The following is a 14,372-nucleotide window of genomic DNA, read 5'->3' on the forward strand; positions in this document are numbered from 1 at the left end:
CCACTCACTGCTTGCTCACACTACGTCCCGGATGTTCAGGCAGGGTCTACTCTCAGAGGTAGTGTGACTCAGGGTGAACTCTGCCCTCTGAGTAAGGCTGAGGCTTGGTTGGCTCAAGGCAAGGCAGTGGGGTGAGGGCAGAATCTCACCGAAATTCTCTGGTGGTCACCAGGTAGGACCACCTTCCTTCTCCCTCCTTCCCATCTGCCCTTTCCTGGAGTGGCCCTTTCACTTTTTCTCACTGCCCTGGCTTTTGAAAACCAACCTTCTTCCCTATACCACTTTGGATGAGGTTGTGCAGGTTGACAAGAACTGGCTTACCCGTGCTGTCCCGAATCTCCCAGGCCAAGGCCTGTACCTTCATTTTCAATGCAATGGACTGGACTGGAGAAACTCCTGAGCCCTGCTTCTCCACAGGGCAAAGGTGACATGTGTACTAGAAATGTCTCTGAGAGCTGTTGCTTGGACAGGAAGGCTCCTCTCTTGGGGAGGGTACTCTATGTGGGGACCTCCTCTTGGGTACACTCAGCAGGCAGCTGCCTTTTCTACTGTCTGATGGGACATGTTTCAGAAAGGTGCTAAGTGCCAAGGGTAGATGAAGAGACTGTCAGTAGAGAAGGGCAAGTCCTCAGGAGGAGACCTGAGGATTAGATTGGTGGCTTTGCCTAAGTCCTTTCCTTGGGTACTTTGGGGTAGCATTTGCTCGTAGGATCCACTGTAGAGGGCCATAGAAAGCCACACATGAAATCTCTCATGGCCATTGATGGGGGGTGGTGGTGGTGGTGATATCTCCACTGGGGACTTCAGTGGGATTATCTTTTGAGCTTTTGAGTGTTGTGTTCTCTCTCTTTCTCTCTTAGTTTTCAAGACAAGGTTTCTCTCTAGCTTTAGAACCTGTCCTGGAACTAGCTCTTGTAGAACAGTCTGGCCTCAAACTCACAGAGATTCACCTGCCTCTGCCTCCTGAGTGCTGGGATTAAAGGCGTGCACCATCACCACCCAGCTTGAGTGTGTACTCTTTTGTTATTTGTACAAAGAGGTTGAGACTCAAAAGTGACCCATCATGAGGCCAGGTCCCAAGATCAAGACACAGACCGCACCTGAACATAGTATACTGCCTCCTTTATAAGGTACAGTTAGCCTCTTGGGGGGCTTCCCATGGCCTGAGGGACATACTCTGAGTTGCACTTGACTGAGCAGGCATGATAAGAATTTCTCAGAGCCCACCTAAAAGATAAAGAAACCACAGAAGGGGGTCTCATCTTCCTCCCACTGGCTCGTGTTCGGGGAGGTGTGCAGAAGGGTGGACCACTTGCCGCCTGGGGAGTGATCTCAGGGGTGGCTCTTGACTCTCCTTTCCCATTGCACCATCACGGCACAAGTTCTCCATGTCCTAGGGAGAGGTACTCACCATCTCGTGCAAAGTCTGAGGCTCCTCTCCTTCCTGAGAGGAGTCTGAGGAGCTCTTGGACCAGGACTCATGGATGGCACCCAGATTCTCATCTAGGACCTTCAGGTTCAGGGTGGGCAGACCCTTGCTGTTGGTTAGTGTCAAGAAGTTTTCTGGCCTCTAAAAAAAGATGGAGAGAGACTTTGAGCCGGCCCTTCCATGGTGCCTGCTACACTCCAAGCTGTTCAGACCCTGCACACCCATCCTCTGGATACTCCCCACCACCTGCTCCTTGTTTCCTGGGTCCCAGCTGCAATGTCCTGCAGTTCCTCCACAAGCCAAGCGATTCCCTGCCTCAAGACCTTTGCATCTGATTTTTTTCTCTACCCGGGGATCCTTATACAACTGCCCCCTTACCATCATTTGAGTCCTGCCCTTGTATAATCTTTTTGGAGAAGCGCTGCCCCTTGACACAGAGACCACACCCCAACTCCAAAGTAACCTCATCATCCATAGCATACCATTTCACAGTGTTCACAGTAATTACTCTATGGAAACACCTTTCAAACAGTGGGGTTGTGTATGGACTCTCTCTGCTTTCTCCCAGTATTTACACCAAGACTGCAGTTCATGTAAGCAAGGGCACTCTTCTCCCCAGCGTCTTGTTTACTGCAGGGGCTCCATGAGTACGCCACCGATGGCCTCCGTGCCAATATGGTGATAACTTCTAAAATGCCCCGCTCTTTTCACCCCGTTTCCAGCTCACCTCTCTCATCACTCAGCTCCATCACCCCCTTAGAGAGCCTCTCTGTGCACCTTGGCAAACCCTTCTTCATGGCTGTCTCTCATCTCCCTCCTCCTCCCTAGGGAAAGAAGCCCTCTGTCTCTGTCCTTTCTTGATCAAAGGTTTTCTGAGTTCTTCCAGTCCAGCATTGGCTACCTATACTTCACATGGCTCTGTGGCTCTAGGCTAGTTTGCTATTTTTGTTTCCCTAACAAAACTTTATGTTCCCTAGACTTAGGGGCATGTGTCAGCGGGTCTTTTTGTGGGGGTCATCATTTTAAAACTTGTTTGGGGGCTGGTGAAATGGCTGCACAGGTAAAGGTGCTTGCTGCCAAGCCTGACTATGTGAGTTTGATCCCTGGGGCCCAGGCAGTGGAAGGAGAGAGCCATCTCCTGTGTGTTGTCCCTTGGCCTCCCCGCAGGCACCGTAGTACGTGTTGGCATGTACACGCAGAGACACAAAATAGAATTGAAAACTTATGTGAAATCCACTGTTAGTTCTCGCACCTGCCCTTTTGTTTAAAGCAGCACACGGTCTCAGGGTTTGCAGAGGCCTCAAATGTGATGCAATCTCACCCCGCATTAACTGTTGGAATCCTCACTCTGTTTCAGTGCAGATGTGTTTATTCACTGGGTGGTGTTTTACTAGATGCAAGGGGAGCCCTGGGCACAAACAGGAGGAACATGCATAGGGCGCCGGGTGCCTCAGTGTCTGTCTTTAAACAACCCGAGCGAGGAGGGTGTGGGTGTACCTCACTAAGTGGACATTGCCTGAAAACTGACACACCTGGACTACATAAATTGAGATGAAGATGCTGACACTGAGGTGTTTCCGATGATTTCTTTATGTGCCATACAATTTGGGCTTCAGAAATGCATTATAACACAGGCTTTTACATGCTTATGTCAGCAGGGTTAGGAGTCGCCCACACATACATGGAATCACCTGGGACATTCTATGCTCCAATTTTGAAGGGGTGTAAGGTAGGCATTTCCTAAGAGAAACATCTGTAAATGTTCTTGGCATGGAAGAGGGATGCATTTGATGACCCGAGGCTGACTTCAGCCGGCCATTTATATCTGTGAACACCAGCCCAGCTTCCTGCCTCATCTTCTCCCGTTTGAAGAGGGGCAGGAATCACTTAGTTGTTTCCCAAATGACATGGAGTGGAAGTGCCCAGGGCAGCATCCGACTCACACAGTTTGGGGTTTTCTAAGTGAGACTTTGGATAAGGAAAAGCACCACATCTCTCTCCTATTCAGAAATTTTGAGCACTTGGGGATGGGAAGCACTGCCTGCTCTTTCAGAGGATCTGGGTTCTAGTCCCAGTTCCCAGCACCCATGATCTGTTACCCTCGTCAAGCTTCTGTGGACACGAGGCATGCATGTGGTATACAGGAACATTGCAGGCATAGTACTCAGACACAGAAACATATTTTTAAAATGCTGAACATCAGACTGACTACAGAGGGAGAACTATGTAATGCTTACTGGGTAAAATGATGGGTGGGTGGTAGAAAAATAGGAACAACCAGCCTAGCCAGGGCAAAAACCACCTCCCTAGTGACCAGGTGGGTCCAAGCTCGGGTGAGATGCTGATTCAGGACCTGTAATGACATTTCTCCTCATTTCCAGGCAGAAAGCCAATCTCAATGCCCTGGATTTCATAGACTGCCATCTAATCCAGTTAGAGGAGGAAGTAGGAGTAATGAAATCAAAAGAGGTCTCCAGAGGTGGCCCAGTCATTACAGAAAGCAGGGACAATTGCCGAGGGAGTCCCCTCCCCCACTGCCTGTCTCCCTGCCGTCCATCCTGTATGGGCCCAGGACCAGCTAGGCCAACTCAGTGATGTGGAACTGATGTTTTTGGGTCAGTTACACACGCACTAGATTATTTTTAGGTAGATTCTGATACTATGTATAAATTCCTTTAATTTCATAAATTCCTTTAATTTCATTAGAAAGATAGATTTTAAAAAAAAATGAGACTTTCAGTCCAAAACAGTGAATTCATCCCACCAGTCTCTGCTAGGCAGGGGAGTAACCTGAGGGGGAGGGAGGGAAAGCAGGCCGAGTAGGAGGGGGCAGGAGAGAGCAAAGCCTTGCGGATGAATTGCCTATTCAGGCCTTGCTTAGCTCTGCTAACCCCATTCTCTTCTGTATGCTCACCCCACAAGCTTGTTTATTTGCTTTTCTATTTGGCAGGCCCGCTGGGGCAGCATGGGGCTGACAAGTGGCCCCTCAGTCTGTAGCTCCGTGGTGGTAGCAGATCTTGCTTCATTAGGACTGTAATTGGAGACTGACTTTGAAAGCTCAAAGAGATGCGTGGCCATGCACCAGCTCAGACTCAGCGTCCGGCCCAGCCCCTGTGCTGTACCAGCTGCCGCACACCGTGTGAGAAACGTGGTGGGAGAAGATGTCCAGCAGGCACTCTAAACCAGCAGAGTGGGGTCTGTCGAGACAGCCTGGGCCAATGGCATTCCAAGCTGTCTCCCCGCCCTTCCCTCAATACTTCTGCCGCCCTCCTCCCTGTACTCAGTCCCCTACATCCCTGGTCATGCAAAATGCAACAGCTCCTGCTTGCCCTGGCAATTACAAAGCAACCCGGCTGCAGCTGCTGTCCCCGGTGCTGAAAGTGCCCGCCTTCCGGCCAGCCCGCCTCTCGCCCCGCCTTGAGCTTTCTTGGTGGGGAACACAGGCTCTTAATTCAATTAGCTGGCCCTGAACCCTCCCCAGGGAGCCTGGAGCGGAAACTGACAAATTCTGTTTAACAAAGACATTTGTCCCCCGCCCCGCCAGGCTGAGGGCTCTGCTCTCCTGTATCCCGCTCATTAGGTATCTAACAAAGTGCGTCCCAAGAAATCTGCTTCCAATCGCTAGTAATTCAGGAGGCCTGATACAATTTTCTCCCTGATAAGGGTGGCTCGCCCGCTGGCAAGCACCATAATGAGCCCTGTGCAGTGGCTCCCCGATCAGTCACTGCTTTGTCATTTCCTGTGGGCTGCAGTTGTAGGTTCTTATCTCTCCAGCTGTAGGCGAGGCTCAGACAGCAAGCCCTTCAAGAGGGCTTGCCTCCCGTGCATCTGGCCAGCCTCATTTACGGCATCCTGAGGGCTGGCTGCTGCAGCTGTGACAGGTTTGAGCATCTGGGTTGCTCTCCCAGCCCAAAAGGGTCCACGTGTTAATATTCGATAGACCCATGGTATATCTCTCAGGAAATGGTGTCAACCCCTGCCCCTCCCCAAAGCAGGGGTTAGGATGAGGGGCGGTAAAGATTTTTATTTTTTTAATTCTGTTGGGGTGTTAGGATTAAATACAGCCCCGCCTGTGGCTTAGTGGATGGACTGTGGGTTCATTCACTCTTTATTCATGGAAAAATGAAATCATTTTCCCCTACCTTCATCAGTCCCTGTTCACATCTGAACAGAACCATGTATTACTGCTGCTCAAAGATTTTCTCTAGTTGCCCATCATCTTTTGGCAAAGTCCAAACCTTGTGTCCTGGCACCTACCCAGTCCTTCCACAATCTGGGTCCCACTTACAAGTCCAAGGTCACTGCTTACTACAGCATCCGTATGTCCCACAAGCCTCCTTGTTATTACATATGCTGATCTCTGATACATCACCGCTTTCCCAACTTCCAAGCCACTGTCTGAAGTATAACTCAAGCCATGCCTCTGGGTGACACTTCTCCTGGGCTTATATTCTCAGTGTAGCACCTCACGCTAGATGCACAGGTGGTGATAATCTGTTGGAGTGCTTTCTTGTTGGGTGCAGGTCAGGGCCCAAATAAGCAGGACCCCAGTGAACTTACAGATGCATGATCTTGTCTGGGCCAGGGATCCATCTGGCTTGGCTGGAGGACTAGGCTAGAGTGAGTGGCCTGGTCTTGAGTTGGGGAGAATCCCTAGGCCAGTTCTCACTTCCTTAGAAGTTTTTCTAGAAGCATCTACTCTATTTCTTTCTCTCATGTCTTCGACCAACAAATTATGCATTGAGCTTGTTAAAAAAAAAAAAAAAGCAGCAAGAGGATGTTTTAAACTTCAGCCTGCCCAGCATCCTGACTTGGGACACTATTTCTTGAGAGGCATCTCAGGCTCATGTTCTCAAGGAAGCAATGGTCCACAGGCTTGTGATAAATTTGAGATGAGCCTGAATTACTTGCACCAGAAGCAGCCTGGATCTTGGTCCCAGACCCAGAAGCAGGCCTTTATGTATCTATTCCATATGTATGTATGTATGTATGTATTCCATAGCCCCAGCTCTAGTCAGGGAAATTCTATAAATTTAACTCTGGAGAGAGAGAGATAATCACCTTTTAAAAATTTTTCCTTCTCAGAAAATTTTCTGTGAGAGCTGAGAGATGACTCAGGAGGTAAAGGTCTTTGCCATCAAGTCTGACAACCCGGGCTAGAACTGACTCCTGCAAGTTGTCCTCTGACCTCCATATGTATGCTATGGAGCACAGTTGTGCATGCATGCGCTCACACACACACACACACACACACACACACACACACACACACGGCGGAAATTGCTGTGAAAACAAAGGTGGAGCTGGTGATGTTTATCTTCAGCACTTGACAGGCTTTCTGACGTCTGTATGAGCAGAAAGCTGGTGGGGCAGCTGTCATCAGGGGCAGGTGCTGAGTGATGGATTAGTGGGGTTCTGATATTTCCCTAGCCCAATGCCCTGCCCCCAACTCTGCTCAGTATGCTTGTCAGCAGCTCTGGTACACGGTGCTGAGAGCCCCCTCCTGAAAGCTTGCAGGACCCTGTTCTGGGCCTCAGCATGGGCCCCAGCTCTCTCCTCAGCATCTGTATGTAGAATTACAATTTTCTTTACAGATGAGGAAGCGGAAGCTCCGAGGAGAGCCAGGTCTGAAGATGTGCCCTGTGCGTCACAGGTTGAGCATCTTGACTATAATTATGGGCGACCTGGACCCTGAGGTAGCACACGGAGTGGGGGACTCTTGGTATGTTATAAAATCAGCATCTAGAGTGACCTTAGGCCTAGAGAATGGGCTGAGATGAAGGTGAGATACTATAAGCGTATTGTAGCTTGTCTGACTTTGAAAGAGCGGAAGTACCAGGCGAGGGTGGGCTGTCCTACTCAGGTGCCATAGACTGGACTCCGTACTTCAGTGACCCTGGCTGCCTTGGAAGGATTCAAATGAGCAGACTCTGGCTGCACAAAAGGGGAACATGCATTTAGAAAAGGAGTGATGGTCTTGTGCCACCTAGTCCTGCCTATGGTGTTCCACTGTCTTGGAGGACATTTTAAGAGAAGAATGGTCAAGAGTAGATAAACAGGAGTATGGGAATCAGAAGTGAAATGTGTGACCAGTCCATAAAGAGGGAGGGTTGGCTCAGGCTAGGGAGGTTGTGGTAGAAGCATACTGTAACCCCAGCCCTCAGAAAGCTGAAGCAGTAGGATAAATTTGAGGCCAGCCTGGGATACACACTGAGACAGTTTCAAAAAATAGGAAAGCAACAACCAAATTTGCAGGTGCTGGGAGGCCTGACATGAACATGAGCTCCCTGGAGATGGGCTGGGGAGGGAAAAGACAGGCCAGTGGGAGGGAACACAGGGGAAGGAGGCGGCTTACGAGGAGCTACAGAGGCTAGAGAAGGCTCCTGTCAGGAAGTGGGGGAGCTCCTGTCACGAGAAGGAAGCCAGAAAAGTCTATAGCACCGTGTGTGTGTGTGTGTGTGTGTGTGTGTGTGTGTGTGTGTGTATGTGTTGGAAGAAGTACTAGACTCCCTCCTCTCTGAGGTAAGCTGTATGGGAAGAGACCATATTGTCCTCAGAGCATGCAGCACCCATGAAGGCAATTCAAGAGAGAGGAAAAGGTGAGAAGCTTGGAAGAAGGTGACAATCCCTGCCCCGCACCTTGTACCTTGGCCCCTGGAAAACCAAGACCTTTTTTTTTTAACCACCCACACCTGTCCGTCGTTGTCTCTTCACCTTGGATAGGAAGCCCCTCTGGATTGGACCTGAGCCAGTGAGGGAAGGGTACTGTGAGAGAGAGGGATGGGACAGAGCTTTCTGTATCCTGCCATCTGGCCTGAAGGAGTGAGGACAGAGAGCATAGGGGACCTCAGGGAAGGCAGCCAGGGATATTATGAAATGTTGGAAGGGGAAGTGTCTCTCTTCTGGGCCCATCCTCCTGCTATGATGTTGTTTTCGGAGCTGGACTCTTTGAGGGTGGGAATAGGATCTTCCCAAGGACAGGCTAACAGAGAGAGCATGTCGCTCTGGATATTGGCTGTCCAGGCAAATGAGTTTGTTGGGGGAAATGGAGGCAGGTTTGGGTCAAGATTTCTCTAAGGACCAACTTAAAGCAATCACATGGTGTTTTCGAAGAATTCATCCAAAACCTGTCTGATTGTATTTGTCCTCTACCCTGTCTTTCTAGGCACCTGGCTGACTTTGCCCTTGGCTGGTAGCCAGAGAGGACTTTGTAATGAAGGCTCCAGGGTGGTCCCTTTTCATGGTCTCAAGTGTTGCTCTACCACACTTTCCAGGGAGAGAGAAAGGGAGTGGCGGGTCAAAGGGACTGTGTCTGCCATCTATCTCTAAGAGCAGGGCCTCAAATGCACCTCCTTGTAAGAGATTCCCCGCATCCGAGGGGCTCCAAGTCTTCCCCGTGTCCTTAAATGTTGCAGGCTAAGGAAGGGTGGCCATCCATAAGAAGCCTGATCTCTGTCTGCCTGGTGTCCCTCAACCCTGGTCAGCCACTGAATCTTGAATCCTAACCCTGAGAGAGGGAACTCTCCCTAAGACCAAAGTGCTCATGTGGCCCCTTCCGGTCTCACTTAAAAGGAGGTGCTTTTCCTGGCAGAGGCAAGAATGCGCCCACTCAGCACCTACTGTGTGCACGCCAGGGTCAGGTGAGGGGATCTACTCATCTTGGGCTGCACTTCAAAGAGGCTGCCTGCAAGCTGGAGGGCTCCCAGGATGTGGTGGAATTATTAAAAGAAGGCAGGCTGCCTTGCTTGGAGAAGCAAATCCTCTTGTGGGGGCGAGGAACAACACATCCGCCTCTTCAAAGAGAAAGAGTTGAGATCAAAGCGGGAAAGCAGGAGGCCAAAGGTTGATTCCTGCCTCTCTGTGGAGTGGCCCTGGGCTCATGAATTCTTTGTGCTCACACCCTCCAAAGTCCACTTTACTGACTTCATGGAAGAGAGGATCGGGCGCATGCATTGTACTTCACACACCTGCATGCTTTGTTCAGGCGGTCTCCTACATATGCAACTCCAGCTTCAGACAGATCCCCAGAGGCAGCAAACACCCACAGAGAAGCAATACATCAGGGTAACCACAACCCCACACCCCCGCCACTGACAATCCCCTCTGAAGCATAATATTCCAACCCAGAGCTAATGCTTGCCAATCACTGAGCTGGCAGGCTGTGGTCGCTGATCAATCTGCCAGCATGCCTGCTGACTGATGGTGCCATCCATGCGGAAGGCTTGCTGGGGTGTGCTGCAGCCACGGAGGGCCAAGCTGGGAGCATGGTGCAAGGGGAGGCCCAGGAGAGGCAGGGGCTCTCAGTCTGAGTCTCTCAGTCAGCTGCTGTGTCATGCGGGGCTGTTGCTAAGGGGAGTGAGCTTGCTGTCATGGCAAAGGAAGGGAGAGGACAGGATAACCACCCACAGTGGTGGTTGTGGCTGAAGATGTTCCTGTCCAGATTTGTTAAGAGAGACCTCTGCTGCCTCCTTTTGGCCATCCTACCACACTCATGTCCCTGATCTCTGAGAGTGGCTGGCCCAGAAACCATGGGTATGGCAGACTGAGCTTGGCAAGTGACCAAGGAGCTAGAACAACCTGTGCTGAACCTTCAGCCCTCAGGCTTGGAGCCCTTCCTCTCTACGCCCATCCTGGCCACATGCAAGGAATTACCCAAGGATAGACTTGACAGTTGTGCTGGTCAGGTGTCTCAAGACACCTGCCACCTCGAGCTGCTCTGTGCAGCTGGAATGCACACAGGACTCTGGTACCTTGTCCCTGGTGGTGACTCCTGGAGCTTTTAGGCTGTACTGGGAGGAATTACTGGATGGTCCTTGTTCTGAGTCTGCCATCACTGGCCCATAGACTGCACATGGTGGAGCATAGCATGGACCACAAAGCTCAAGTCTCCTCCAAGGTGGAACATCAAGATGGAAGGATCCTGGTCTCTCACAGTAGCTAAGCTCCGACTTTACTCAGATTGGGATGTCAAACAGCCTTTCCAGGGACTCTGGATTTTATCATCTCAAGGATCATTAGGCTGTATATTGCTAACCAGTATCTACTCATGAACCTATGTATTCATTCTAGTCTCCATCCTTTGATGTCTATAAAGAGAAAGATTTCTTGGCCTTGTTTAATGTGCTCTCTCTTAACCCCAGTACATAAGGGTTGATGCATACTGTTAGCAGGTGTGTGATAACTATGCTTTATCGTGAAGGTGATGGGGATCCAGGGAGAGGACCCCTTTAGATCTCCCTGAAGTACCACCTGACTTGTTCACCAATTCTCAACACTCTTCATTTGACCCTTAGTGGGAAGATGACAAAAGAATTAGTGTCTATACTGGGTGAGGGTTATGTCCAAAACTAGTTGAGAATTAATATACCTTGAGGAACACGGGTTTTATAACCCCAGGACATGCCCCCACTTCAATCCACAAGGTCACGTGGTGCAATTTTTGAGCTGCCCAATGCCTGGCATGTAGGAAATTCTCCTTAGATCTGTATAGCAAGACAGATGTCATATACTCCTTATGTCTGTACAGCACAGAGATGGCTGTCGTTGCAGCAAGGGCCTGATGACGCGTCCACTCACACCAGCACGGCCACAGCCACTCCCCTAACTTGGTCTTCAGCATTGTAGAGTCAAATGAGTCACTTACTGGTTAGCTCTCAGCTGGCATCTCCATGGAACAGCTGAGCTACAGAGAGACTGTGTATGGACACAGGAGTGAAATGTCCGTCATTTTACCTCTGTGTGTACATATGCATTAAATGCAGGCACCATTGAAGAGGCATGTGCACATGCAAATCTGTGCATATGTGACTGTCCCCGTGTGAACACTCATGTGTGGCTGCATGAACATGTAGACATGTGTAGAACTTCTGTGAACAAATTCTTGACTGCTGGGTCTGCATTTCTGCCAGTACTATTTTTTTTCTGGTACACACCTAATCTTAGTCTCTTTTTTTTTTTTTCCTTTCTTCTTAGAAATCCATTACTAAAAGGTTTCTCCCCCACCCCTAGGGGAAGGGGGCTAAGGAAAGGGAAAGCTAAAATCACAAGGCCCAGATCAAAACACTCAGCAGCTAAATGAATTCGGCAGCGTTTTCCCGCATGACTTGGAGGGATAATTTAGTGAGGCCGCCAGCTGGAAGGAAAGGGATTAATTCTGCACTTAGCACAGTTCCAGTGAATAATTCATCACTGGAGACCTTTGTGCCCAGCCTCTGGGCAACAGGGGACAAGTCCTACCCACCTGCCTGTTGCCTGCCTGTCCCCATCATCCTCCCAGCCAGGACTACCTAGCTCTTTTTTCTTCTCTGGCTGCAGAGTGCATGCGTCCTGGGGCAAGACAGGAGGCAGAGGGAGATGGCGAGAGCCTGGCAGTGGCTATTGACAGATCCTAGACCCTGAGAAGGCCTGGGATTCTCTAAGATGTATTTTTCCTTTCCCCGCCTTTCCTTTCTTAGGATTGAAACATTCTTAATTGAAAATTTTAGTTATTATACATCGCACACGTGTTATTATTACTGATTACGCTTGAGCATGAGTGTGTGTGTGTACATACACATAAATGTCAGAGCGCAACTTTGTGTACTCAGCTCTCTCCTTCCGCATTTACATGAGTTCTAGGAATCCAGTTCAAGCTGTCAGACTTGAGCCATCTCAGCAGTCCTGAGTCTTTTGCTTTGGGCGACTTCTCTGTGGGTTTTCTCACTCTTGCCTTTGGTTTAGTGGTGAGTACAGGTGTGGGTGCCATGAGCGGGGATTAGAGGGATCTGGAGAGGATGATGGTGACCTCACTGGGGCTTTTGTGCCATCATCTTCCCAGCCTCCTCATGCCACATAGCATGAAATTCCCACATTCTTCATGGGTAAGGACAGAAGGCTCTGAACTACCCCACAGCTGTCGGATTTTTTTTCTGTCCTGAGACGCTAGCAAGAGTAGATTAGCCCTTAATCAGCTCGTGAACATTTCCTGGGTTCGTGGTCAGGTTGTCCACACCCTAGTACCAGAGGGGAAAATGGAGAGGTTACAGAGGGCGACTTTCACTAGTGGGTACACTAGAGCCATGGCCTGTGTCAGAGCCGGAGTCAGCCACTAAGTGGCTAGAGGAGGCGTGGCCTCCCCCCCAGGCAGGGCTTGCCCTAGTAACCTTCCACGTGGATCAACTCTGCTGTGGCCGGCAGTACCCCAAAATGGATCACCAAGCCCCCACACCTTAATATTGAGATAGCCAAATAGCCATCGCTTTCATGATTCTGTTGGGCTGTCTGACACAGCGGCCCCTAAGACAAGATGATGATCCCATTTTTTCTTTTTAAAAGCACAGAGTCTTCTCTGGCTGCTGACAGAAGAGAAAGTCAGAATTTCAAAGTGTGCTGGGGACTGGCTGTGCCTGCTGGCATCGCAGTACAGGGACCCTGGTAAGATGGCATGTGGGCGGTCTCCGGAAGCTGAGAGCACCCTGGCTAGCAGCCAGCAAGGAATCAGGGCCACCAGTCTTACACTGCAAGGAACTAGATCCTGCCTGCACCCCTAAAAGAACCCCTGTCATCCCCACGGAACTTTGACTCCCAGTTAAGCTGGTGCGGGTTAGGTTAGGTTGGGGCAGAGTGTGCAGCCCTTTGTTCGTGGCTTTTCCTAATTGGTGCACTCTGCCTGGTTTCCTGGGGCCTCAAACCCCCTTAGAACTCCCTAGCTAAACCTAGAGGTTCTTTCTTCTTCCTGACCCCAAGCCCTGAGGGTCAGCCCCTGTGAAGGACAACGTCACTCACGTTATGGTTCTGGGGGCCACGTCTCACCTTTCTCCCTTACCTCAGAGGAAAGAAGCTGGAAGGAGAGATTCACCGTGGGGGCCTCTCCGTTGATGGTTTTCAGGTGGGTGCCCTGGGGAGGAGAAGGGGTAGTGAGTCTACATGGCCAACACAGGCAAGGCCTCTGTCCCACCTCTTGTTCTGGCTTCCCCGGGAAGAGTGTGGGAGGAAGGGATGCCTGAGCTGGCCTTCTGCCTCTGTTCCAGCACCGCCTCCACACGGCCCTTCTCACTCCATTCGACACCTGACTGGCACCTCCACACTCATCTTCTGGCAGAGCAGAAGTTCCTGCTTGCTGTTATGTCAGAAGTATTTAGGGAAATGTATTTAGGCACAGAAATAGACAATGGTGCTGGGTATGGCGGCTCTTGCCTGTAGTCCCAGCACTTGGTGAGTGGAGGCAAGGGGATTAAGAGCTCAAAGTTACCATTGGCTACATAGCAAGGTTTGACCCAGTCTGGGATACCTGAGACCCTGTTTATATATATATACAGTAATGATAAAATTATTTTTTCCAATGGGGATTGAACTTTTCCTCTTGTAAGCTTGCATACTAGGCAAGTGTTTTTTCACTAAAGCTACATTCCAAGCCTTTAAAAAAATTTTTTCACCTTTTATTTTGAGATAAGGTCTCACACTGGTATCAAAATCATTCTGTAGCCCATACAAACCTCAAAGTTTCCATCCTCCTGCCCAGCTTCTGGAGTAGCCAGAATTTATAAGCTCCACCAGGCTAGACACTATCGGAATCTATTCTAAGTGCTTTATGTATTTCCTGGCTAAATCCCATAACAACCCTGTGAGCAAGCGCAGTTCTCTGTGTGTGTGTGTGCATATGCTATGCGTGTGCATATGTGTGTGTGTGCATGAGTGTGTACATGTATGTGTATGTATGTGTGCATGTGTGTGTGTGTATTATAGGCAAGGAAACTGAGGCACAGATAGTATTTTCTTCACAGAAAGGAATACGGTCACCTGTAAAGCTGGCAAGAGGTGAAGCCGGAATCTGAGCTCCATCGGTCTACTCCCCAGAGCCTGAGTGTAGCCCTCTGTGTATTGTGTTGATGTGTGAATAGAGATGAGAAATGAGGCCTAGAGAGGTTGTCATCTGTCCCAGGTCCCACAGGAAGATGGGGTAAGG

The 14,372-nt window shown here is 49.9% G+C and overlaps 1 protein-coding gene across 1 annotated transcript in view; it reads right to left on the reverse strand.

Annotated features, from left to right (window-relative positions):
- Window positions 1-14,372, reverse strand: part of Ccdc33 (coiled-coil domain containing 33) — a 100,896-nt gene that overhangs the window by 28,495 nt on the left and 58,029 nt on the right. The window contains exons 11-12 of the mRNA XM_050151813.1: window positions 13,233-13,304; window positions 1,412-1,570 (exon numbers count right to left, since the gene is read on the reverse strand). Coding sequence (XP_050007770.1) covers window positions 1,412-1,570; window positions 13,233-13,304 — 231 coding nt within the window. The remainder of the gene's footprint in view (window positions 1-1,411; window positions 1,571-13,232; window positions 13,305-14,372) is intronic.

This window comes from Alexandromys fortis, unplaced genomic scaffold (genome assembly GCF_014885135.2).
Source record: "Alexandromys fortis isolate MF-2015 unplaced genomic scaffold, M_Fortis_MF-2015_v1.1 scaffold_70, whole genome shotgun sequence".
In the NCBI taxonomy this organism is placed as follows: domain Eukaryota; kingdom Metazoa; phylum Chordata; class Mammalia; order Rodentia; family Cricetidae; genus Alexandromys; species Alexandromys fortis.